At 42.3% G+C, this 24,752-nt stretch overlaps 1 protein-coding gene across 7 annotated transcripts in view; it reads right to left on the bottom strand.

Annotated features, from left to right (window-relative positions):
* zc3h4 (zinc finger CCCH-type containing 4) overlaps positions 1 to 24,752 on the bottom strand; it is a 77,129-nt gene that overhangs the window by 38,551 nt on the left and 13,826 nt on the right. For all 7 annotated transcript variants that reach the window (XM_041179172.1, XM_041179174.1, XM_041179171.1 and 4 more), the window contains exons 3-7: positions 9,119 to 9,229; positions 7,777 to 8,065; positions 6,365 to 6,927; positions 3,869 to 3,982; positions 2,113 to 2,224 (exon numbers count right to left, since the gene is read on the bottom strand). In XM_041179172.1, coding sequence (XP_041035106.1) covers positions 2,113 to 2,224; positions 3,869 to 3,982; positions 6,365 to 6,927; positions 7,777 to 8,065; positions 9,119 to 9,229 — 1,189 coding nt within the window. The remainder of the gene's footprint in view (positions 1 to 2,112; positions 2,225 to 3,868; positions 3,983 to 6,364; positions 6,928 to 7,776; positions 8,066 to 9,118; positions 9,230 to 24,752) is intronic.

Genomic DNA, 24,752 nt, shown 5'->3' with positions numbered 1-24,752 from the left:
GGCATATTAAGGACAATAATTTTCCTGAAAGGGGAACAGGCTTCTCCAACTATAAAGCTCACCCCAAAAATTTAACAATTACTTTTGCATTTTCCTAATGGACAGGCCAACTACCTCTCAGTATTTTTTCCCAGCTGAGGAATTTATGCTGTTTATTCTGCAGCTACCACAGCCCGAATTATACAGCCTGTCTCCAAATTAAACTGTAGCAGTTAAGGGAGAGTTTTGTTCATATACTTATACCCACCTGCAGATGGTAGACTCTAAAAAATTTGGAGAGGACCATGCATATTCACAGAACTACACAAAATAAATCCACTCAAGTTTATGGAGCATTCAGAAAGTTCAAGGACTTTTGAGAACGATTCAAGCTTGATTTGACAGCTCAGATGAGACATGGTCCATGTGGTGCCAAACCTGGCCCCGGTCAGATGATCAACCTGAGGTGATCTCACACCATGTGACTCGAATGTTGTATTGCCTCTCTGCATCACTGCAATGTGGCTCTGAGTTGAACACGCCCAGTGTGCAGGCATTATGGTTGAAAATAGCAGATGAGAAGATAAAGTAAATTGAGTAATACTGATTAGCAAATGCCAAGCTTCAAAGTTTTAAAAGACTTCAGTCGAAAGGGGGAGTTGGGAGGCAATTTGTCCCACATTCAAGAAGTCCTTGGAAAATACAGATAGGGTTTGCAGAAAAAGCAGGATCCTTTCCATAAAGGAATGAGGAGACATTATTAATTTCATTCTATGTGCATCTGCAGTTTGTTTGTACAGATAGATCTCCCTTTACATTGACGGGAGCCAGTATGATGGTTTTATAAGAACAGAGCACTCTACCATGTACAAGAAGGAAATTACTCTGCTGCTATGGTGATGATGTGCCCTTTTACAGATACAAGTTGCATTACAATAATAACAGAGACAATCTGCATGATGACGGTCTCTCACTATTTGTAACGTGTTGATTGGAAGCAACATTAGCTTCCATGTTTATCTAGCAGGGGGAGGCATGCAGATCAGCAATTCTGAGAGGGTTGCTGGGGCTAGGACATGGTTCAATAGGTGAGACACACTGTCAGAAGCTGGTTCACAAACGGTTTCAACGCTTCCACTGTTGTTGCCTCTGGTAGTCATGAAAATAACAGCCGCAGTAGAGTGTGGTATGGGATAAGGGATTTGGTCAGTTTTGATATTTTAAAAGTGCAGGACTAGCCTGAAATAAAGGCAGAGATTGGTTTCAAGCTTGGAAAAGGCTACCGCTGCTTACATATAAAAGTATAAAAGCATGGCTTTTACAAAAAAACAGCAGATTCTGTAGTGAGCCGAGAGATCACAGGACCAACAGATGAAGCTTGGAGGGTTACATATTAGAACAAGCCAGAGGGAGTCATAAATTTAGTTTAATTATACTAAATATAACTATGATTGGGAGTGACTGAAATATGACTGAATGGTGATACAACAAAGTTAACAAGAATTAAGAGCTACTTACAGGAAGCAGATGAAATATATTTAAGACTATTTACAAAATGAAAATTTAAACTAAACTCTTATGATTTAAAATGTAAAATAAACTCCAAGAGTAAATTATTGTCCTGTACTCCCTTCCAGTTCCTCATAATTTTCTACATGGTTTATGTGAATGTTAAAACCCAGTAAGAGTGTAATTTTTTTGTAAACAATTACTTAGGAAATAAAGTTTGTAATGGTCACTTTGCATGGGGAAATCTGAATCATCATCAACCAGCTTTTAGAAAGTGGGTCTGGAAAAAAAAGTGCTGGAATTCTGAAATTAAAATGTGCAAAGTTCTGCTCTCAGAGAGTGAATTCTCAACAATCTGGCAACAGTCAAGAATGTATGCTTTACCAAAAGATTATTTGTAAAACCAATTTATCAAGGGTGAGGCACTCTGAAATACCTTTAAAACACTTTTTTAAAAGTTGACCTGACACTGTACTGAAGCTACAGTCTTTACAGTGTCAAGACCAAGATATAGTAGTGTTTTCTCAGCAGGTCTCACACCAATATGCCTTGAGCTCGGATTAGAACCCGAGTTATACTGTCAGTTTAGCATCAGTGAAAAGTGGAAACACAAGAAAAGGATATTGTGCATGTAGAGACAATTTTCTGCTTTAGCGCAGAATCCATTGTAGTAAAATCTGCAGAGCTCCCGCTTTCGGGGTGGCCCTAAATCATGGCTGAAATTGCACTGGTCTCCCTGTAGAAAGGAGAATAAAAATACAACAGTTAACATTTTTTCACTATTCTCATTTGAAGCAAACTTGTGCAAAAAAAAAGAAAGTGGCAAATGATTATTAGGTTAAACAATTGATATCAGATACAAAAGCCACAGGAGCTTGTTAGGTCACATAAAAGACTTATTCATTTATATATATTTTGGTGTCTTCAGCAATGTAGACAATGCATGGTTGCAGATGAGTCAGGTTAAAAGATAACACTGCAGCTCTGCCCAATATGCATAGCGATGGACCACTGGAAAGCTATAAAAATGCTCAAATATTCTTCGGTCATTATGGGTGAGCATGAATGATACCGGGCCCTGAAGAAAAGTCACATGGACTTGAAACGATAACTCTGTTTCTATCTCCACAAATGCTGCCAGACCTGAGTTTTTCAAGCTATTTTTATTTCAGATTTCCAGCATCCACAGTATTTTGCTTTTATTGAATAATTTCAGCCCAGTCCTTGGACTGAGCTCTATGTGGCATACAAGGGGAAAAGCGGGGGGAAGAGGAGGAAGTTAAGAGGACAAGGTGTACTAGACAGCAGTGGGCCATCCATCAACTAATGGGGATTGATAAGCAAATGCCCTAAACCATCTAGTTAGAAGGTGAAATACAGTAGGATGCAAGCAGCCTAAAATAAGGGCCAAAATTAAGTAGTCATGTTTTATCTTTACATCAGGTTCAAGAATTCGCAACTGAACGAAGAACCCAGTGCAAATAAATTTCACTGATTATTGCACAATTCACCTAGGTTGTTTCTTCAACTCGATTCATTAAATTTTGGCAGAAGTTTCTGTAGGTTATCACACCTCAAGTGTGAACTGGACAGTGAGTTTTGGGGGTAGTTGTCCAGTACTTCTGAGGAATCAAATTGGGACATTTATTGTCCAGACTTTCCAACTGAAATTTGTACATACACTTGAGTGATCTGTGCCATGTTCACACAATGTAGCTGGCATCATGTTCATACATGTTGACAGTACTGTTTCAGGTTCAGTCATAAGCAAAGCCCAAATCTTTTATGATGAGACCAATCATAGCATAAAATCCTATACTGTACACAAGGACAGAAAATTGAATGCCTACTGCTAGAAATTGAATGCCTACTGCTAGAAATTAACATTGGCAACTTGGAGCGTAAGTCAACTGTAATTCAAAACAGTTGACTTCAGACTCATCTGCTGGGAATGGATGTAATTACTTAATTAATATGCTGATGTGCACAATATGTGAACTTTTATTTTAATCCAAATTAAAGAAAACAAGTTCTGACAAAAAGATAGTTAGCAGACTGGAGTTTCATGTTTCTTTTCCAGTCTGTGTTGAATTAACTGACCCATCAGTTATGGACAGAGGCATTGATTTTATAATTCGTGCCAGTGTCCCCAGGTAATAGAGGGGATATTCAGATAACATTTTAATTCTTAATCATTATTGTAAGCCCTGCTAAAACTCCCTTTGTGTGAACACAGATGAGGAGCTTGGTTGTAAGCTTATTGTGAATCTGGCTAATAGGCTGCAGTTTCATATTCCATTTCTGGTTTATGTTGAATTAACTGACTCCTCAGCTACCAACAGAGGTACAGGTGCCATAACTTTTATCCGTACAGCCTCACCTTTGAGCACCTGCCCTCTACGAAGAACTTGCAGAGTACTTTCCCTTTCTTCTCTCCACACTGCTGATGTCCTAGATCATGCATGTTCCTCCTATGCATCTCTTCACCGAAATCCTAGGAAAACACAAAATGTTGGGTGGGACGGAGTGAGGGAGTTCACCATGTTCAACATAACCAATTGAAATGATGGTCATCAAAATTAAAGATGTGTAAATCAGAGATGCAACAGTACTGCAAGATGCTACTGAACTGGAAAAATGAGTATAATAGACATAAAAATCCTCCTCAAAAATGTCAACACAAGTGATTTTAAGGCATTACTTACAATGGTTCATTGATACAAAAAAAAAGACACAGCTTGGCTTATCCTCCCATTTTAAAACAGTGTCTTATTGTCCCTCACACTCCATTATCTGGAGACGAGATCAGGCTGCGTTTTGTCACCTGATTGTTCGAACAGTGTGACAGAAAACATCATGATCAAAGCAACGAGAAATACTGAGACCAAAGACAGTGTCCAAGTGTGGAAGGATTGTCCAGCATCTGTCTATGCAGATGATAAAAGCATTGCCACTGGGTCTTGGTTACCCAAAGTATGAAAAACGCAGAAGAGTTTGAAGATTGAAGAAAATGGATACTGATGAAAAAGAGATGGAGAAAGTCAGAATGTATGTGTCTGGGAAGTTCTTCAACCAGTAAAAACAGCTGTCAGAAAACAAGTGAAAAGTTGTTCAAACTGAAAGTGTTTCTGACTGATTGAGGAAATCAGCATAGGTGATGAGACATGAAAATGTATAAGAAGTTATTCTTAAGTCAACGGCCAGGATTTTCCCCGTCCTGACACTGTCTTTAAAAATGGCAGGCAGAACAAAATCCCGGTATTCCTTCCTCTGTTCCCATCGCTAGAAACTTGCAGCTGCAAGGGATAAAGGGCTGGGTTGCGAGCCTGCATTCCAGCTGTCCCGGTTTTGCTGGCTCCATTGCAAAGTAGGCATTTCAGGCCCCCCCCCCCCCCCCCACAATTTTCATGGAGGCTTTGGAAGACAACATGATTCAGATCAGCACAGAAGTGCTGTAAACTATTGGGGAACCCCAGTTTGGAGGTGGGAACCATTTAACAAATAAATCCAAAACTTGTTGCCAACTTCACAAGTCATAATGAAATGCTACATGATAAGTTTTTAGTATAGTGATCCTTAAACTGATCAGCACCACTGAAATGGAAAAGTTTCCAAATGCATTAGATTACTTTTTCCACTGGATAAAGTGCTCTTCTACACTGAACAATCTTGAAATTCAGATGTGACTATGAGTTGTTCCCCTGGCTTTAATCTTTTCATTGAATTTCAGCTCAGGCATCTGTATCACTGTTACAAAGCTTGAATAGATGCCTGAGTTCTTTGAATGACTTCAAAAGCTTTAATGTATTCCGCTTGACGTTTTAGCAACACAGTTGTGCAATGGAATCTCGTTATGGAAGTTGGGCTGCGCTCCAAATACACAAATAGATTCAGCTCAGCAGGGGCTGTTGATACAGCTGTCAAGGGGGCTGCGAACCTATTTAACAGTTTTATGAGCTCCTAATTGGATTATGTTTTGTCAAGTTGTTTTTGAATGAATGTTTGTTTGTTTATTTATTTTGACAGTTTTTTTGAATATCCCAAAGACTTCCTGATGTTATTATAGGGATCGTTAAGTTCTGTACATAGTAGATATGTGGCAAATGGGAATGGGGGGTGGGGGGGGGGGGGGAGTGAGAGGGATATGGAATGAAGGTTAGGAGGCCTCACACTCATCTCCACAGCCGTTGTCTCAGCAAACGAGGCTAGTCTTTCAACCAGCTTGCCACGGCATCTGCCCACCTCTGTCTCAGACCAGCTTCCGGAGGCAGTGACCCCAACTCTAGCCCATCTCTGCCACTCCACCATGAAGATAGCCTAAGTAGGCATTGCCAAGCAGGAGAAGAGATTGAAATACTAGGAAGTGGCCCAAGCCCAAATTCCCACCTCCAAGATGAAAATCCAGCCCAATACTTCAATCTGGTGCAACAGCTGGACTCCAATGAAGACACATGACAAAGTGCCAATGTTTTAGAACAAACATCTAATAGATGGCTTTAAGTTACAGAACCATCATATGCAAGTCAAGTGTTTTCATTTTCCTCCTGTAACTGCTCTTGTGACACAGGACAAGCCTTGCCTACCCCAATGTCCAAGTGTGCATGAGTAGTACTATAGAAGCTGAAAAAATGGTCAAGTGAGTTCATTGCCAGCTGGCTATAGAGGCAAGAGAACATAACACAAATAATAATTTAAGCAAAGATCTTTCTCTGTGCAATATTTAACCAATTTATTTTTCTTCAACGTATGGTTTTCTTTGATATGACTTAGCAATATTTACTCTTTACCTATATAATAGTCTTCAGCTCTTTAGGGATAACTGCCCATCAAGCATTAATTCAATACTCAGAAAAATAATTTCAGATTTTACTCTTACCTGCATATCGTCATCATAAAGGTCGTCGTCACATTCATCCATGGGATCCATCATATGTCCTGGCGGTCCATGTCCCGGTGGTCCATGTCCTGGCCCAGGTCCATGACCAGGGGATCCATATGATGGCCCTGGTAGAGGTCCATGCGCAGGGGATCCATATGCTGGACCAGGCCCATGTCCTGGTGGTCCATGACCAGGACCAGGCCCATGTCCTGGGCCAGGATTGTGACCAGGAGGGGGCCCATGTCCTGGACCAGATCCATGGCACGGAGGGGGCCCATGACCTGGCCCAGGTCCATGGCATGGAGGGGGCCCATGTCCTGGTCCTGATCCTGGCCCGTGACTTGGGGGGCCATGTCCCGGGGGCCCATGCACAGGCCCAGGCCCATGCCCTGGAGGTCCATGTTCTGGTGGTCCATGCCCCGGCCCTGACCCATGTCCTTGTGGCCCATGTACTTGGCCATGTGCTCCTCCTCTGCCTCCTCTTCCACCCCGTCCCCTCGCCCTTCCTCGGCCACCTCTGCCTCGGATACCACGTCCTCTACCACCACCTCTGCCAGGACCTGCAGTTAAAAATAGAAAGCAGAAAATATCAAATTTATAATCAGAATAGGATAGAACGTAAATGAACAGAACAATAATGCATTGAAAAGTACTCAACAAGATGAATTATAAACAAATTACCATGTCAATAATAATGGCTGCAATGAGAAGCAAAATGAAGTCTAGCAAATGATATAAGCAATCTTTATCCCTAACTTTTAGCTGCATCGTAAGATTGGCTTTTAGTTCACTGAAGAGAATAGATACTATAAAGGCAAAAGTCAGGAGTGTGATGGAATACTCTCCACTTGCCTGGATGAGTGCAGCTCCCACAACACTCAAGAAGCTTGATCCAGGACAAAGCAGCCCACTTGATTGGCACCACATCCACAAACATTCACTCCCTCCACCACCGACGCACAGTAGCAGCAGTGTGTACCATCTACAAAACGCACTGCAGGAGTTCACCAAGGTTCCCTGGACAACACCTTCCAAACCCACGACCACTACCATTTAGAAGGACAAGGGCAGCAGACACATGGGAACACCACCACCTGGAAGTTCCCCTCCAAGTCACTCACCGTCCAGACTAGGAAATATATCGCTGCTCCTTCACTGTCACTGGGTCAAAACCCTGGAACTCCCTTCCTAACAGCGCTGTGGGTGTACCTACACCACATGGGCTGCAGCGGTTCAAGAAAGCAGCTCACCCACCACCTTCTCAAGGGCAACTAGGGATGGGCAATAAATGCTGGCCCAACCAGTGAAGCCCACATCCTGTGAATGAATAAATTTTTAAAAAGCATATGGAAAAAAAAAACTGAAGGAAAAGAAAGGAACACAGAAGTTCAAGTTTCTGCAAGATATACCTGATGCGCCACGGCCCCTGTTGTGTCCTATGGGCATGTGGGACTGCTGCTGCTGCTGCTGATGTTGGTGCTGTTGCTGAGAAGCCTCCTTTGCCTTCCTGTATTGGCTTAACTCTTTGGCAAAATCATCATACTCTTCCTCGTCCTCCTCAGGTACTTCCTCCTCCTCTTCCTCATAGTCAACATACTGATCATCCTCATACTCCTCATACATGTTATAGTTCATCTTTTCAGTTTTCATGTACGTCTTCTTTGGTAATGGGGCTCCTGAAGGGGCAGGATAAGGTGGCTGTGTTGAGCAGAGAATAAAACATGTAATTAATTCAAGGACAGAAAATTCATTAAAAATGCTGATTTACCAAAGCATCAATAATAACATAACAGTTGAACATTGAGTTGGTAATCTAATATTCTGCCCCATAAGGGGAAAATGCAGATTTGTACCAATAAGTGTGAGTTCCAAATCTTAGCCACGCCAGCAGTGGAACGTGTAGGGCAGAAGCTGGCCGCTTCACCACATCAATAAAGTGAATATTGGTAAGAGATTAAGCCAAGACATTCTTGTGCATCACTTAGCAATTAATAACATAATGGAAAAGTTAAAAGACTGAAGGTTGGGTCTGTCCTTGCTGACTATGAAAAGGTTAAACCCCCATCACAGCCCCCCAATTTCCAATTCTTGTCCTATTTAGTTATGATTTGCTAAATAGCGCACATTTTCTCAATGTTTCTTCTAAGTTGTTTGCACACTGCCACTTTTTTTCATCTTCCTTGCAACTCTCCCTAGCCTGTATACTGGTCCTTAAGAGGTCAGCTGGCACCCTACTCATGGATCCCTGTCAATAATAGTCATAAGCCAGCAATTGAGAGCTGCTTGTCAACAGTCTAGGTGATAGATTCGCCAGCTTTCCTTTCCTTCCAGTTGGGAAACCTCTGTTGTTCGCTCAATGCCCCCTAAAACATAGCTGAGTTTAGGAACTTAGAATGTGGATTCTCTTCCCCAGCAAGCTGTGGTGGTTGGGTTATTGAATATATTCAAGATGGAGTTAAACAGATTTTTGATTGACAAGAGAGTCAAGGGTTATGGAGGGCATTCAGGAAAGTGAAGTTAAGGCCACAATCAGATCAGCCATGATTTTATTAATTGGTGGAACAAGTTTGAGGGGCTGAATGGCCTACTCCTTGCTCCCTATTTCTTATGTTTTTAATACAAGGGAGACCCAAAGAGAAAAAACCTTTCTGAGGCCATAGCCACAGTAATCATCGGATAAAACACTTCAAGGGTAGCAATGTAAAGCGATGTACCAGAAAATGCACTAATACTTTACTTCACAGCCTGTACCTGTGAATATGGTGGGCTGTATTCTCGGTACTTCCGGTATCCTTTCTCTCCAGGACTATAGTCAGACTCATCACTATAATCAGTGTAGTCATCACTGGAAGATACATGTCTCTGCAAAGACAAATAAAGTGGAAAGATTGAAAATACAAGTCAGAGGTGCACATTTAAATTGTTACCTACCACAACTGGATGACACATTAAATAATTAGTCTTGTTTTAGATGTCACACTAAGATACTTATTTTTCAGATGGTAGCAACATTTTGAAAGTTATGTTACCAGAAGACAATAAGGGCAGCATTACTGAGTCTAGGAATATTGCGAAATTTCATCCAACTTCATGGCTTTTCAGTTAAAGAAACCGTACAAAAGCATTGCTTTACATCTTTTGTAAAGAGGATCTATACTACTGCAGATTGCTGGGGCTAAATATTGCCACCATTTGATTCTCTAATGCAATCAACAAACTTAATTCCTTAATAATTGTCTAATCATTGCCATTTCTTAGAATAGGCTTACAGGCAAAAAAGTTGAGAGCCAGGGTTGATGAATAAAGTGAGAGAGGGAATATTAATATCTTTGAAAATGGATAAACACCAGGCCTGGTTGAAATGTATCCCAGGCTATTAAGAGAAGCAAAGGAGGAAATAGTGAAGGGTGTGACTATCATTTTGCAATCCTATCTGGGTAGAGGTGCAGTGCTAATGTTGTACCACTGTTTAAAAACGGAGAATGGGATAGCCTGAGTAATAACGGGCCAGTCAGCCTAACCTAGATGGTGGGCAAATTATTGGGAACAAATTCTGAGGGACTGTATTAATTGTTATTTAGAAAGGAGCGGATTAATAAAAGTCAGTCAACTTGGATTTGTTAACGGAAAGTCATGTCTGACAGTTTTTGTGGAGCTAACAAGAAGGGCTGATGAACTTAGCACATTTGTAGTAGGTTAGCAAGGCTTGGCCCAAGATGGCAGATTGGCCGGAAAGGTTCCAAGAGAAAGTGGCAAGTTGCATCCAAAATTGACAGAGCAGAAAGCGAAGGGTAATGACCAATGGGTGTTTTTCTTACTGGAAGGCTGTTTCCAGTGGGGTTCCACAGGCCTCAGTACTAGGTCCCTAGTGTTTTGTGATTTAGACTTAAACATAGGGGACGTGATTAGAAAATGTGCAGATGATGCAAAAATTGGCTGAATGCCTGATAATGAGGAAGGAAACCATAGACTGCAGCAAGATTTAAATGGACTGGTCAGATGGGCAGAAAAGTGGTAAATGGAATTCAATCTGGAGAAGTGTGAGGAGATGGGTTTGGGGAGGGCAAACAAGGCAATTTGAAAGACAATAAATGGTCGGGTACTGAGAAGTGCAGAGGAACAGAGGAGTAATGGAGTGCATATTCAAAGATCCCTGAATGTAGCAGTACAGGTAAACTAAGTGGTCGAGAAGGCATAACGGGATACTTCCCTTTGTTAGTTGAAGCACAGCATGTAAGAGCAGGGAGGTTATTCTGGAACTGTATAAAACACTAGTTAGGCTATAGCTAGAGTACTATGTACAGTTCTGGTCACCACATTACAGGAAGAACCTGATCACATTTGAGGGGGTACAGAGGAAATTTATAAGAATGTTGCCAGGACTGGAAGATTTTAGCTACAAAAACAGATTGGATAGGCTGGGGTTGTTAACCTTTGGGATGCAGGAACTAATGGGAGATTTAATTGAAGTGTTATAAAATTAAGGGGGGGCCTAGTAACACTGGATTATTAAGGCTATTTCCCTTAACAGAGAGATCATTAACCAGGGGACACAGATTTAAAAGAATTGGAGAAGGATTAGAGGAGAAATATTTTGACCTAGAGGTTAGTGAGTGGCTGGAACTCATTGTCTGAAAGGCTGGTGGAGAAATACTCACTACATTTAAATTAGTGATTAAATTAGTAATTAAATTTACATTAGTGGGTGTGTTCTATTGGCCACCAACTAGTGGGAAAGATATAGAGTAAATTTGTAAGGGCATTAACAGAGAGGTACAAGAACTATAGGCTTGATATAATGGGGAGCTTTAATTATCCTAATAGACACCGGGATAATAATACTGTACATGCTCATGTAAAAGTCAAATTTTTGAAACCCATTTTTTAAGCAAAAAGTTCGGGGTTCAACTTTTACACAAGTAATGTTTCAGAGGGGCTTACTTTCAATTAAAAAGTGAAGCCATCGCTGAGACATACGGAAACACCCGATCAGCACTCTCATCATTTGGGTATGTGTCTATGAACAGTCCTAAACAGTGGAACTTATCTTTGCTTCCAAACACAGTGCCAAGGCTTAATCAGTCTTCATGAGTCAAGACAGCTAACCGTCACAGTGAAGATTATTTTTTCCAGTCCCATACACTTTGAACTGGGCACAGAGCTCCCAGACATTCAGGTAGCATGGCACTTGTTTCCAGATTGATCCGCTTTTACTTGGGTGTTAGGTGAACGTAATGACATGTCAACATGGTGGTCCCACCAAAATCCCATTGAGACATTGAACCCAAGCCTACTCCCTGATATGGCTGCTCCTGCTTCAGGGTGCTTGACAGTCCAGGAGAGGAAGTGGCTGCGTTGGCTGGGCTTGCAGTATTCATGCTGTTCGAGGGTCAGGGGAAGCAGAGGAAAGGGAAGGACTGCGCCATTGGGAAATGCCACACTGACGGCTCCCAGCCCTTGGCCTAAGCTTTGGTGCAGGTGGATTTCACCGAGTCAGCCAAGTTCTGTTTTAATGAATAATGAATTGAAGTATATGAAAAATTAAGGACTTTTTGGCCAAAAGTCAGGGGATGACATTTAGATAAGATCAACTATTGCTTGAGTATGCATGGTAAGTGTTAAAGGGCAGACAGAGGGAAGAGTTTCTGAAATACGTTCAGGAAAAATTTTTGCATTGGTATGTTTCCAGTCCAATGAGGAAGGAGGCACTGCTGGGTCTGGTTCTAGGAAATGAAGTGAATGAATCAAGTACAAAAACAGAATTACCTGGAAAAACTCAGCAGGTCTGGCAGCATCGGCGGAGAAGAAAAGAGTTGACGTTTCGAGTCCTCATGACCCTTCGACAGTTCTGTCGAAGGGTCATGAGGACTCGAAACGTCAACTCTTTTCTTCTCCGCCGATGCTGCCAGACCTGCTGAGTTTTTCCAGGTAATTCTGTTTTTGTTTTGGATTTCCAGCATCCGCAGTTTTTTTGTTTTTATATATGAATGAATCAAGTGTCTTTAGGGGTGCATTTAGGGAAGTTATCATTGTGTCATAAGAGTTAGATTCGCTTTAGAAAAGGATAAGGTGCAACCGAGAATAAAATATTTACTTGGTTGAAGGTCAATTTCAGTGTGAATGGATCTGGACCAGATAAATCAGAACCAAAGACTAACAGGCAAAATTGTAGCAGAACAATGAGCCGTCTTCAAGAGGTGGTAGTTTGGGTACAGTTGAGGTCCACTCCCAGAAAGAGGAATGGTAAGACAAACAAAGTGAGAGTGTCACTGTTTTATTAATTACATTGTTCAGGTTTAATGGCAATTACATTGTCAAACAGATGATGGGTATTTATACACCTGTAAATGAAGATAGATGGGACACTGGGGAATGGGAATAGTGTTGGTTGTGAGTAAGTCAATAAACTCCCTCCAGCAAAGAAAGCAGCTGTGTCTTAGTTTTAACTTCACCAATCAGCATGGATCCGATTAACATTAGTAGCAGAGAATGGTTTGTCTAAAGGCGACGACTGTGGTGTCCGATATTACAGCTGGTAACAACATGGCGGCTTCCAACGCTGAATTTAATTCTGTCAGCACACTTGCTGACTTACAGAGCACTATTCTCACTGAATTTGCTGCACTTCATTCGGAACTGCGTTCCTCTGTTGCCACTCTACAAGCCTCTGATGCCTCCTTCAATCAAAGGATGCGGGATGGTGAACAATCAGCTACTAACCCGAGCCACAGAATTGCGGCTCTGGAGACCCGCTGCACCCAGCTGGAAGCCCAAAATACTAAATTGTTAACGAAGGTGGATGACCTGGAGAATCACAGCCAAAGACAAAATTTAAGGATTCTCTCGGTGCCTGAAGGTGCAGAACAGGGAAACCCTACCTTTACTGAGGCACTTCTTTTGGAGGTTTTTGGCAAGGACAGTTTCAACTCACCGCCAATAGTGGACCAAGCCCATCGCTCTTTGGCGTCGTGGCCACAGCATGGCCAGCCCCCAAAGCCGTTAATACTAAGGCTGCATCTCTATAGAGTGAAGGAGCAAATTGTGCATCGGTCTCGAGAAAAGGGTTTCGTGAAAGCAAGATATTCATCTACCTTGACCTCAGCGTGGAACTAGCCCGGCGTCGTGGAGAATATAATTTTGTTAAAACCCAACTTTGTGAAGCTGGACTTAAATATGGCTTTCCCCACCCTGCACGCCTGCTCTTCAATGGGGTGAAGATTTTCAACAAGCCGCAAGAAGCTTCAGCCTTTTTCAAGGACACAATTGTACCTTCTCTTAATAAGACATATCATAATTTCACCCAGAACAAAACAGTACACAATGCTTAATTAGTAACTATGCGTGATGGTTCTATTACATGATAAGTTTTGCAGGTTATACCAATCTCTTGGTATCTTATGTCCAAACTGCACTAATCGCAGGAGGTTTTACATTAACCCTATGTTTATTTGTTAACTTTTACCACATGTGCAGTTGAATTCTTTGAGAGTTCAACAGCTCTTTATATTCCCCCTTTCTTGCTGATTACTGCATTACAAAACTGTTGCTTCGGACAGGTTCTGCACCTTGTTTGGCATATGCTGAGCTTTACAATACTTCCGTTTCAGATATTTGATTGTATATTGCTTTAATGTAAGCTGTCTTTTCAAGACACACTGGTATAAATAGTACACTAGCTGTGAGGGGTAGCATTCACCTAATTTGGGGAAGTGATGTAAGCTTTTCTTTCCTTCTTCCCCTTCTACTTTTTCTCCCTTTTCTTCTCCCTTCTTTTTCTCGTTCTTTTCCAAGTATACATATATACTTTCCTTTTGGTCAGTTTTTAAACATTCTTTAGGTGGATAAGCTCTGGTTCAAAAATATTTAATCCTTTATTTGCAGTGGTTAACCTATGGGGGCCATATGCTTTGATATGCTTTTATTATCATAATGTCCACTAATATTAAGGCCTCACGGGGTGCTTTTATCCATTTTATCACCTGGAATGTGAAAGGTCTAAATCACCCAGTTAAAAGAAATAAAGTTCTGTCTCATTTGCATCATTTGAAAGTGGGCATTGCCTTCCTGCAGGAAACTCACATACATCTGACCACTTTTAAATGCGGAAAGGTTGGGTTGAGCAGATGTTTCATTCTAATTTTCATAGTAAAGCGAGAGGTGCAGCAATTTTAATCAAAAAGACATTCCTTTTGTTCATTCCCAGATTATAGCTGACCCTAATGGCCGCTATGTTATAGTACAAGACAGACTTTTTAAACTGTCCATTGATCCTAACTAATGTATATGCACCCAACTGGGATGATCACCGTTTCATTTCAAATTTCCTATTTTCCATTCCTGATTTAGACTTATATGACTTACTTCTTGGAGGAGACTTTGTGTTCTTAACTCAAACTTAGATCACTCATCCACAAAATCTGTTCCAATATCAAAATCAGCCATCAGTTCTATTCTGGATACACACAGCACACAGATTGGTAGACTCATGGCATTTTCTATACCCATCAGCAAAACAATACTCCTTTTTCTCTCCAGTTCACCACGCCTATTCGTGTGTTGACTATTTTTTTCCTTGACAAGAGACTGCTCACGTTAATTCAATCTTGCGCATACAATAGTTTTGTGATCTTGATCATGCCCCCTTAGTTTTAGCAATACAATTCCATGACCAACCTGTTTCTCGCCCACCACGGCGTCTTCATTCTCTTCTTCCGGCAGACCCAGATTTTATTAAATTCATTTCCTCGCAAATACATACCTTTATAGGACTTAATACTACTCCAGATATTTCCTTTGCTACTGAATGGCAGAGTATGAAGGCTTACCTATGTGGGCAAATAATTTCATATACTGCTTAGCTCAACAAACACAATACCTCAAAACTGTCCCAATTACTTGACCAAATTCTCTTCATGGACCAGCAGTATCTATTGCACCTACCCCAGTATTATACAAACAGCTGGCTCTGAATTTGATCTTCTTTCCACTAAACAAACAGAAAAGCTTGTACTTAGATCACGTGGCTCACCATTTTATGAGCATGGTGAACAAACCAATAAGCTCCTGGCTCACCAGCTTCACCAGGCTGCTTCCTCTCAGCTGAGAGCTGAAATCACCACTCCAGCGGGGTCAACCACCACCAATCATCAGGAGATCAATGATCAATTCAAACTTTTTTATTTCACTCTTTATACCTCAGACTCCTTTGCAGACCCTGGTTTATTTCACAATTTTTTTGATAATATGGACATCCCATCCCTAACGTCTGACTCTAGGAATGCATTAGGAGTATCTCTTTCCCAAAATGAATACTAAAGGCAATTAACTCTTGATGGATTTCCAATAGAACTTTATAAAAAAATCTAATCATAACTTTCTCCATTATTACTCTCTCTGTTTTTGGAATGCTTTCTCTCTAAAACACTCCATCCTACACTGCACGAGACATCTTTGTCTATTCTTTTAAAGAGGGATAAGGATCCTCTGCATTGGAGTTCATACCAGCCTATTTCTCTTTTAAATACAGATGTCAAGGTACTAGCTAAAGCCTTTACCCACCGTCTTGAAATTGTCCTTCCATCTATTATCTCTCCTGACCAGACTGGTTTTATACAAGGTAGGCAACCCTTCTGTAATTTAGGGCGTCTTTCCAATATTATTTATACATATTCATTTACTCCTCTCCCTGATGCAGAAAAGGCTTTTCATAAAAGTGGACTGGGACTACCTTTTCTTCACTCTTCAAATGGATTTGGATCCATTTTTATAAAGTGGATAAAACTATTGTATTCCTCACCAGTTACTTCAGTACATACAAATAATATCCACACTAAACTTTTTGACCTCCATCGAGGTACTAGACAGGGCTGTCCCTTTCCCCCCTACTTTTCGGTATTGCTCTTGAGCCTTTGGCAATTTCACTGCGGACCTGTGGGGATATACAGGGTGTTCTAGGGGGCGGAGGTGAGCAGAAACTCTCCCTATATGCTGATGATCTGCTTCTTTACATCTCTGATCCAGCCTCACCTCTCCCACATATTTTCTCTATTCTTGAGCGATTTGATCATATTTCAGGTTTTAAAAATAATTTGCAAAAGAGTGAAATTTTTCCTACTAAATCTACTGCTAAGAGTTACTTTCTTTCTTCCCTCCCCTCCAAAATCTTAATAAACAGTTTTAAATATTTAGGAATTTTAGTTACTTGATCCCTTGGAGACCTTCTTATGCTCAACTCTGACCCTTTGTTGAAACATACAAAGCAGGATGTAGCATGTTGGTCATATAAATTCTGTAAAGATGAATATTTTGCCAAAATTTCTATACATATTTCAGTGCATTCCACTGTTTATTCCCAAGTGTTTTTTTTTGTTGCAATAGACCAATTAGTTTCTTCCTTTATTTGGAATAAGAATACACCCAGAATTTGTAAAATTTTTCTACAAAGTCCCAAACATTTCGGAGGTTTGGCGTTGCCAAATTTTCAGTTTTATTGTTGGTCTGCTAATATCCGTAATATTTCTTGTTGGCTTCATTTGGACTCGGCTAGTTTGGCATGGGTGCAATTGGAGGCAGCCTCCTGTCAATCCACATCTCTGCCTGCTCTGGTGTACTCCTCCATTCCTTTCTCAACCAGTCACTTTTCTTGAAACCCTATTGTTAGACAGCCACTTAAGATTTGGACCCAGTTCAGAACACACTTTGGGCTGCAATCTCTCTCTTCATACAGACCTATTAGTGCAAACCCTTTATTCCCACCTTCATTAGGAGATTTTACCTTTCAAGTCTGGCACACAAAAGACATCATTGTTAACTCATACATTGATAATATTTTTGCTTCTTTTGACTCTCTCCTTTGGAAATATGATCTGCCCCGCACACACTTCTTTCCCAATTTACAAATTTGAGATTTTGTGCGCAAAAAAAAATCACCCAGTTTCTTTTATTGCCCCCTAAATCACCAATAGATATTATGTTAAAATTAAATCCTTTTGTTAGGGGTTTCATTTCCAAGTTGTATTCTTTAATTTTTTTCACTACACTGCCCTTTGCTTTCTACCTTAAAAACTCTTTGGGTGCAAGATTTTGACTCAGACTTATCAGAAGATAACTGGAAGTCTATTCTCTCTCGGGTACATTCCTCATCTGTATGTGCAAGTCATGGGTTGCTACAATTTAAAATCTAACATACACCCATCAATCCAAGGTGAAATTATCTAAGATTTTGATCCAAGCTGTGATAAATATCATACTGCCCCAGCCTCTCTAATTCATATGTACTGGTTGTGTCCTAAATTGGCTTTGTTTTGGACAAAAATTTTTAGATCATTCTTACATATTTTCAGTAGCAACATCGAACCCTCTCCTACTACAGCATTCTTTGGAGTGGAACCAAATGGTGACCCTCTTACAAAAAGTCAGACTGATGCACTTGCCTTTTCAACGTTATTGGCTAGACATATTATTCTATTAAATTGGGAAGTCTGCCCTGCCTTCTTTAATTGGATATGTGATCTTACGCAGAATCTTAAACTTGAGAAAATAAAGTACACTATAAGGGGCTCCACTGATGGATTTTATGTAGCTTGGCAACATTTCTTAGATTACTTTGAGGAACTACAGCCCTCTACTGTCATATAACTGACCCTAATTAGGTTGTATGTATTTTATCAGGTGAAACTATATCTGACCTATGACTGTTGTTGATTTTATTATTTATTTTTTGTGGGGTTGGGGAGGCTTTTTTTTCTCTTTCCTTTTTCTTCTTCTTCCTCCTACTTCTCTTTTCCTTCCATTTTCTTCCCAAGTGTAAGTGTATTGAATTATTGCTGTACTGTAAGCTTTTTTTTTTGTATGGTTACTCATTATGACCATTGTTAAGTTTTTTTTTCGATGGTTTTAAGACCAAAAACTGTTTTCGGGAGTTACTTTTGAGAAGAGTGGCTGAAAGCAAGTGTAAAGTATCAGGATATGATTTTCCAACATTATTCTGTGAAGCTGAACCTTACGACCCAGGGAAGAATGAAGTGGATATGTGGGCACGGGTTATATCCTTACCAAAGAAAAAGCAAAGCATGGCCTTGGCTCTTCCCCTTCCCACCAGAAGCAGGGTTAGGTACAAAGTATTTTCAGCGCTGGAGGCTCATCAATCAGACACTGGGATAGGTTTGGATAAACTCTTAAAATTTATGGGCAAAATTTATAAGAAAGATGGCCAGTTAAATGCATTTGAGGCATGGTCAGTTTTTGATAAAGTTAGAAGAATGGATGGTTATTCCATAGAAGAATCTATCAGGAATTTAACAGGTTCCATAACAGCTTGCAGAAATTCTATTTGGAGATCCCTAATTCAGTGCTTGCCTTCAAATTGTTGGATTCTGCTAAAGTATCAAACAGGGATAGGTTCCTGGTTTTGACTGGAGTGGGATTCTCAGAAGGAGATAGGCTTTTGGAACAGACATGTGAAGCTTTAAAAATATTTCTGGGAAAACATTCATTTCCAGCCACTTTCCTTGCACCAATAGAACATTCAGCAGTAAAACAAAAGATGGAGGATTCGATGCTGGCACAGATACGGGGCACAAGCATCAAAAGAAAGAAGAACTACAAACAAAACAAATGAGAATAGAGACCATTTTGGTAGCCCTAACAGACAACAGGAATTGGGCAACTATGGCATGAGGATAAACCCCAGGAATAACTGAGGAATGATAAACAGGTGCTTCAGACATGACTCGGAATATCATTATGCGATGAACTGTCCAAAACTGAATAACAGGGTTTTTAAAATGACACATGGCAAGGGAAGATCGGTAGAGAAAGATGGTGATACTGATCAGTCAGAAGCAATTGTACTGGTCACCAGAAGTTTTAGTCTGGTGATGGGTGTTCTAGTGATGGACTTATTCAATAGACAGTGGATGTATGCGTACAGTATGTGGAGTGGATTGGTTAAAGTGCTACCTGGATTCTCTAAATGATAAAGACCAAAGTAAGATTAAGGAACATGAGAGTTCCAGTTACTTCAGGGTCGGGGATGATAACACATTCATATGTACTGGTCGTGTCCTAAATTGGCTTTGTTTTGGGCAAAATTTTTAGATCACTCTGACATATTTTGGTGGTGATTCTGTGCAACATGGCCAGAGTAAACCATTTTATCAGCATGGGTGGTATCCAGTAAAATACCCTGACTACTGAGTAAGCCGTCTATGAAAGGGGCTCAAATGAAATTAGATGGAACATGGTGTGGCAATTGTTTTGGGAAATCTGTAGATTTAGAGTTTAGGCAATTGGGACATTATTGTATCCCCTTAACAAGACCTAACATTTTGAATCACAATGTTAAAGAAGTGTTGATGACATCGGGGGCAGGAGTTTAAAGGAAAAAAGGCAAATTGTTTTAAAACTACATCGACAGTTTGCCCATCCATCTTGTCATAGGTTAAAAATTCAACTAAAGGGTGCAAGGGAATGGATGATGAATATACAAAACTTGTAGAAGAGATCAATGACAAATGCGAGATATTTAGAAAATATAGGAAGATATTATCATGGCCCATCGTGAATCTCCCATTAGCAAGAGACTTTAATGAAGTTGTAGCAATGGACTTGAAAGTATGGGATAAGGACAAAAACATTCTTCTCTTGCACTTTGTGGGCATGGCAACTAGATTCAGTCTGTCAACAGTATAAAGTAAAGAAAAATGGTAATTGTGGACTAGATAATTGATAGGGACTGGACTGGGAGCACGGGCTGAATTCCTAACTGACAATGGGGGGCAATTTGTCAATGATGAGCATGAGAGAAAATATGAACATCGTATTGATGAACACAGCAGCAGAAATTCCCTATAGTAATGGGATTTGTGAAAGAAATCATGGCAGTAATTGATGAAATGCTTCACAAAAACTTAGCTGACTAATCGAGCTGTAAGCTGACATCAGCCCTGGCTTGTTCAGTCCATGCGAGGAATTTACTTCAAATGGTTGGGCCGACAGTCCCTATCAATTAGTTTATGGGAGGAAACCCAAAATACCTTTGGTGATGTGGGATCATCCCTTGGTAATGAAGGGACTATGATTAGTTCAACTTTTTCTGAGCATTTGAATGCCCTGCTTGCAGGGAGAAAGGCATTTATTAAAGCTGAGGTTTCAGGGAAATTCAGTGAGCCTTATGACACCACATAAGGACATCAGAAATATAGTTTAATCCAGGGGTCAGGATATATTATGAAAGAGAAAGGCTGAAAGAATGGAAAGGACATGGTAAGGTTACAGGCAGTGAGGGTAAAACAGTAATTTTACAATATGGGAATCAAACTGTTGGATACATTCCTTGAGGCTAATTGGCACTGATTATACATTTACAGAATCTGAACAGGGCATAGAAAGTGAAGAAGCACCATGCACTTCACATACATGTATGTTGGCCAATTATGAGAAGCAGATTACAGCAGATGAAGGGATGATTGATTATGAACAAAGTGATACTGAAGCACAGGATAAGGCAATGTATCCCAAAGGACAACTACCTAAAGTTGGCACTAGAGTAACACATATGCCAGTAAGAGCCAGTGTGTGGAGGGATGTTACCATTATAAGGAAGGAAGGAAAAGCCACTGGCAAATACAAACATTGGCTGAATGTGCAACATGAGTGACAAGAGGCAAGACCCATGAATTCACAAAATAAGGTAAAGGCCTGAACTGTGCACTCCCATTGGCGTCGGACATTATGGCGGGCGTGAGCGGACAATTTGGCAAGGCGGTCAAAAATCGGTTTTACGCTGTTGTGAAACCAGTTTGCGATCATCCGCTCTGCCCATCAATGGCGGGCCTCCTTTCCCGCCATCCAATGTCGGGAGCTTAATTTCAATGCATTTGCGTCTCATCATCTTGCCTGCTCGCCGGCATCATTCCCCATATCAAATTTACCGCCCACATTGGCAGGAAAACACGCTGGCCCAGAACACACCTGGGCAATTGTGGCGAGAAGAATTCAGGATTTACCATTAGGGCGTGGCTCACATCCGGACATCCGAGGAGCAAAATACGCTGCAGCATTACAGCTAGCGGATTTTGGTGGAACATGTGCTGGGTGGATTCTCATGGACATGGCTCTGCCGTGACGCAGCTCATGGAAGGTGGGAGGAGGGAGTAAGGGTGGGGTGTTGTCCAGGTGAACGTGCAAGGGAAGAGTCTGTGGAGTCAATGACGACGGCCGGGATAGAAGGGACAGCGAGGGTGGTTTGTGGGGAGTCGGAGGCAGACACGGACCCCGGGCATGGGAAGGGGGAGGTCAATGTCGATGGAGGTGAAATTCTCAGGAAGGTACGCAACATGCACGTTCACCTGCACGTCCTGGAAAGAAAAGGGTTCAGGTTGGTATGTGATGGTGGGGAGGTAGAAGGTGATGCCAGGGGAATCAACAGTGATGGGGGGAAAGGACATGGGCGATGGGGGAAGGGGAAAGGATGGGGGAGCTGAGAAGAAACTTAACTAACATGGCTGTCAAAATTGAAAGTGAGCGGAGCCTCATGTTGGACAGGCACAGGTGCTGCATGGGAGTTCGATCAGTGGGTGGGCGGAGATGCAGGTCAGATCACATGGACAACTGAAAGAGAGCCCCCGCAGGCAGCATTGAAAATGCTCAGGACATTGAGATGAGTAAAGGAGGAAGGCTCCACATGTGTGGGAGAATACTTGCACATGACTCTGAAAGGCCCTGCCACCACACAGACTTCTCTGTCCAGAATTGCTCATGGTCCGGCTGTGTGCAGCTGACCTGCCAGTGGGGGGTGGGGGGGGATGCAGTGGGAGGGCTCGCAAAGCCTGTCAATGAAGCTGAAAGACAACATTGCACATTATTCAGTGAAAGTGAATATATTTTCAGATTATAAAGTGACAAAATGTAGGCAACCACTTGCCATCAGAAATTCTAAATGTTGCTAGGCCCAACATTTCTTCTAGGTGCTGCCCTGACATCCTCAGGAGGGGTGGAAGACAGCCTGTGCAATGGTTAGCTCTGTTGCCTCTGATGACTTCGGTGTGCACTCTCTGGACAGCTAAGGCCTTGAGGGCTCCAGCTTGCTTTGGCTGTCCTCCTGTGGGCCAGCCACTTCCTCTACGGTGATAGAGAACGAGGTTGAGGAGATCACAGGCAAAGGGGACTTGGAACGAGAGGACAGCCTCTCAGGCTCCTAAGATGACCCAGGGTTGTCCAGCTGCTGCTCCTGTTCCTTCGGGTCCCCAAGGGCCACGGTCTTGAGGGGAAGGAGCATCTGGATGGACGTCAAAGTGCCCCGTTTCCCTGTTGTGTTGCCACTGCAGGAACTCACCCACAGCTGCCACGATAGAGTGCAAGTCTGTGCGCGCACCTCCACATTCTGCTGGGCCAGGGTTCCCATGGCATCCGCCATCCTCCCCATGGAGACCTCATTGCATGCACCTGTGAGCACCATTTCATCAGAGGGTAGGTGGACGCATTCCTTTGACTTGTGTGCCACTCTGTTGAGGGCTTCCAACAACTCTGCATGATGTTCTCCTGCCTTCTGCTGACTCTCCAGGATGAGTTGGAAGGCCAAATCCAGAGCTCGTCATCTGACTCAGACCTCACAGATACCTCTTCCCAAGCAGTCCTCCAAGTGTGGGGAGCTCAGCTGAATCTGCCTCCTCCTGCAGACATGTGTCCGTGCGGTGACCACCAAATTATGAAACATGCCTGCTCTAGATCTAAGTCCCACCGAGGCGTGTGTGTCTCTCTGTGTTGGTGGAGGGTTTGGGTAAGTGCTATGACATTGGTCTTCCAGGCTGCTTATTTCCAGCTCCTCAATGGAGGAGGTGTCCTCTTGGCTGGACATGAGCACCTGGATGGACTGAGGGATTGGCTGGCTGAGGGTACTGGGTTGAGCTCCCTTGTGAACCAAGCAAAGATAATTAGTGCATGGCAGCAGAGTCAAAAGCAGGTGAGAGAGCAATGCCAGTTGCATTGAGAGTGGGATGGTGGAGGACTCACACGTGGCTGTTTGTCACAGACCTCAATTCGCCACAGGCACAGTCCACGTCCTTGCCAGTCAACACAATGGCACACTCCTCAAAGTGAGTGAGGGGTCTAATGTGGGCCACTCCAACCCCCGCCCCGGTCTGGGACCTCTCCCTACTATTGTGAGCCGGTTTCTACTGCATGAACACAGATGGAGTGTGTGTCAGCAGGGTGGATGGCACTGCATGGAATGCTTGTATGCTGAGTGGGCCATGGATGAGATGATCTCCGAACTCCAGAGGATATGAGTCTAACGGGGATGTGGGGATGTGTGTGAGAGTTAGTGGTGTTGACCTTGAGCTGTGAGGTCCCTTTGGGTGTGTAATGGGTTATTGAGTGTGAGAGTTGAGTGATGAGGTGGTGATAAATGATGAGAGCATTCATCCTCTTCCTGCACTGGATGGCTGACCTCCTTTATGCTCTGGTGGTGCTGACTGCCACTGCCTCCCAGGCTGGATTGGTGACACTGGTGGAACCCCTGTGGCCAGAGCGGGGGAAGAGGACATCGCAGCGGCCTTCCACTGCAACCAGCAGGTGCCCCAGAGATCACACTAAATTTGTGGGCTGCCATCATCTTTGCTTTCAGGGCAATCTGTCGCCTGGAGCAGTCCTGGTCTGAAGGTATGAAGTAGACTGCACTCTTGTGTGCTTTAAATATGCGCCCAGAGCAAGGATGCGATGAGGTCATGAGGCGGTGGGTAAATCTGAACCTGCCCACCACTGAGCTGGCGTGTTCCTTGTAAATGCATTATTAAAGAGGTGGAATGCACCAGGAATGGGTTTATACGGCGTGAAAAACCACCATTGTGGCCAGCAAGTAAAACGTCCTTCCTCCCGCCTGCTACTGCGTTTAGTGTAAATCTGGGATGATTCTGCCCAAAGAGTTGGAAGGCTGAAAAATGCAGGGCGAGTTCTGAAATTGGGCTGCAGAGTGGTCACGGCCCTAGGAAAAGATCACACACTTGTGAAACAGACTCTGATTGCAAAAGGGAGAGATCATGTAGCAGCAGTCCAGAAAGAGAGGATGGAGAGTGGAGGACAAGAACAAAGACCATAGAATAGGCTAGGAATGCCACTAGAAGCAGAAGCCCTTATGATCGAGAAGTTTTAGTGGCTACTAACAAATTATAAGATAAGTTGAAAAAGGGTGCCAAACAAAAAGAATTGGAAAGAATTTGGTGTAGATACAAATACCAGTCTGGGGACAGCCAGCCTTATTACACAGGTGGACATGCACAGAAAAGGTACTTCCTGATGGCACGTATAAAGCTAAAGCTAGACTAGTAGCTCGGGGGTTTTGAAGAACAGCTTGGTGATCAAGATGTTAGGGTGGACTCCCATACTG

This window comes from Carcharodon carcharias, chromosome 34, assembly GCF_017639515.1.
Source record: "Carcharodon carcharias isolate sCarCar2 chromosome 34, sCarCar2.pri, whole genome shotgun sequence".
NCBI classification, from domain to species: domain Eukaryota; kingdom Metazoa; phylum Chordata; class Chondrichthyes; order Lamniformes; family Lamnidae; genus Carcharodon; species Carcharodon carcharias.
The sequence above is the reverse complement of the archived record's forward strand: the minus strand, read 5'-3'. Positions and strand labels throughout refer to the sequence as shown.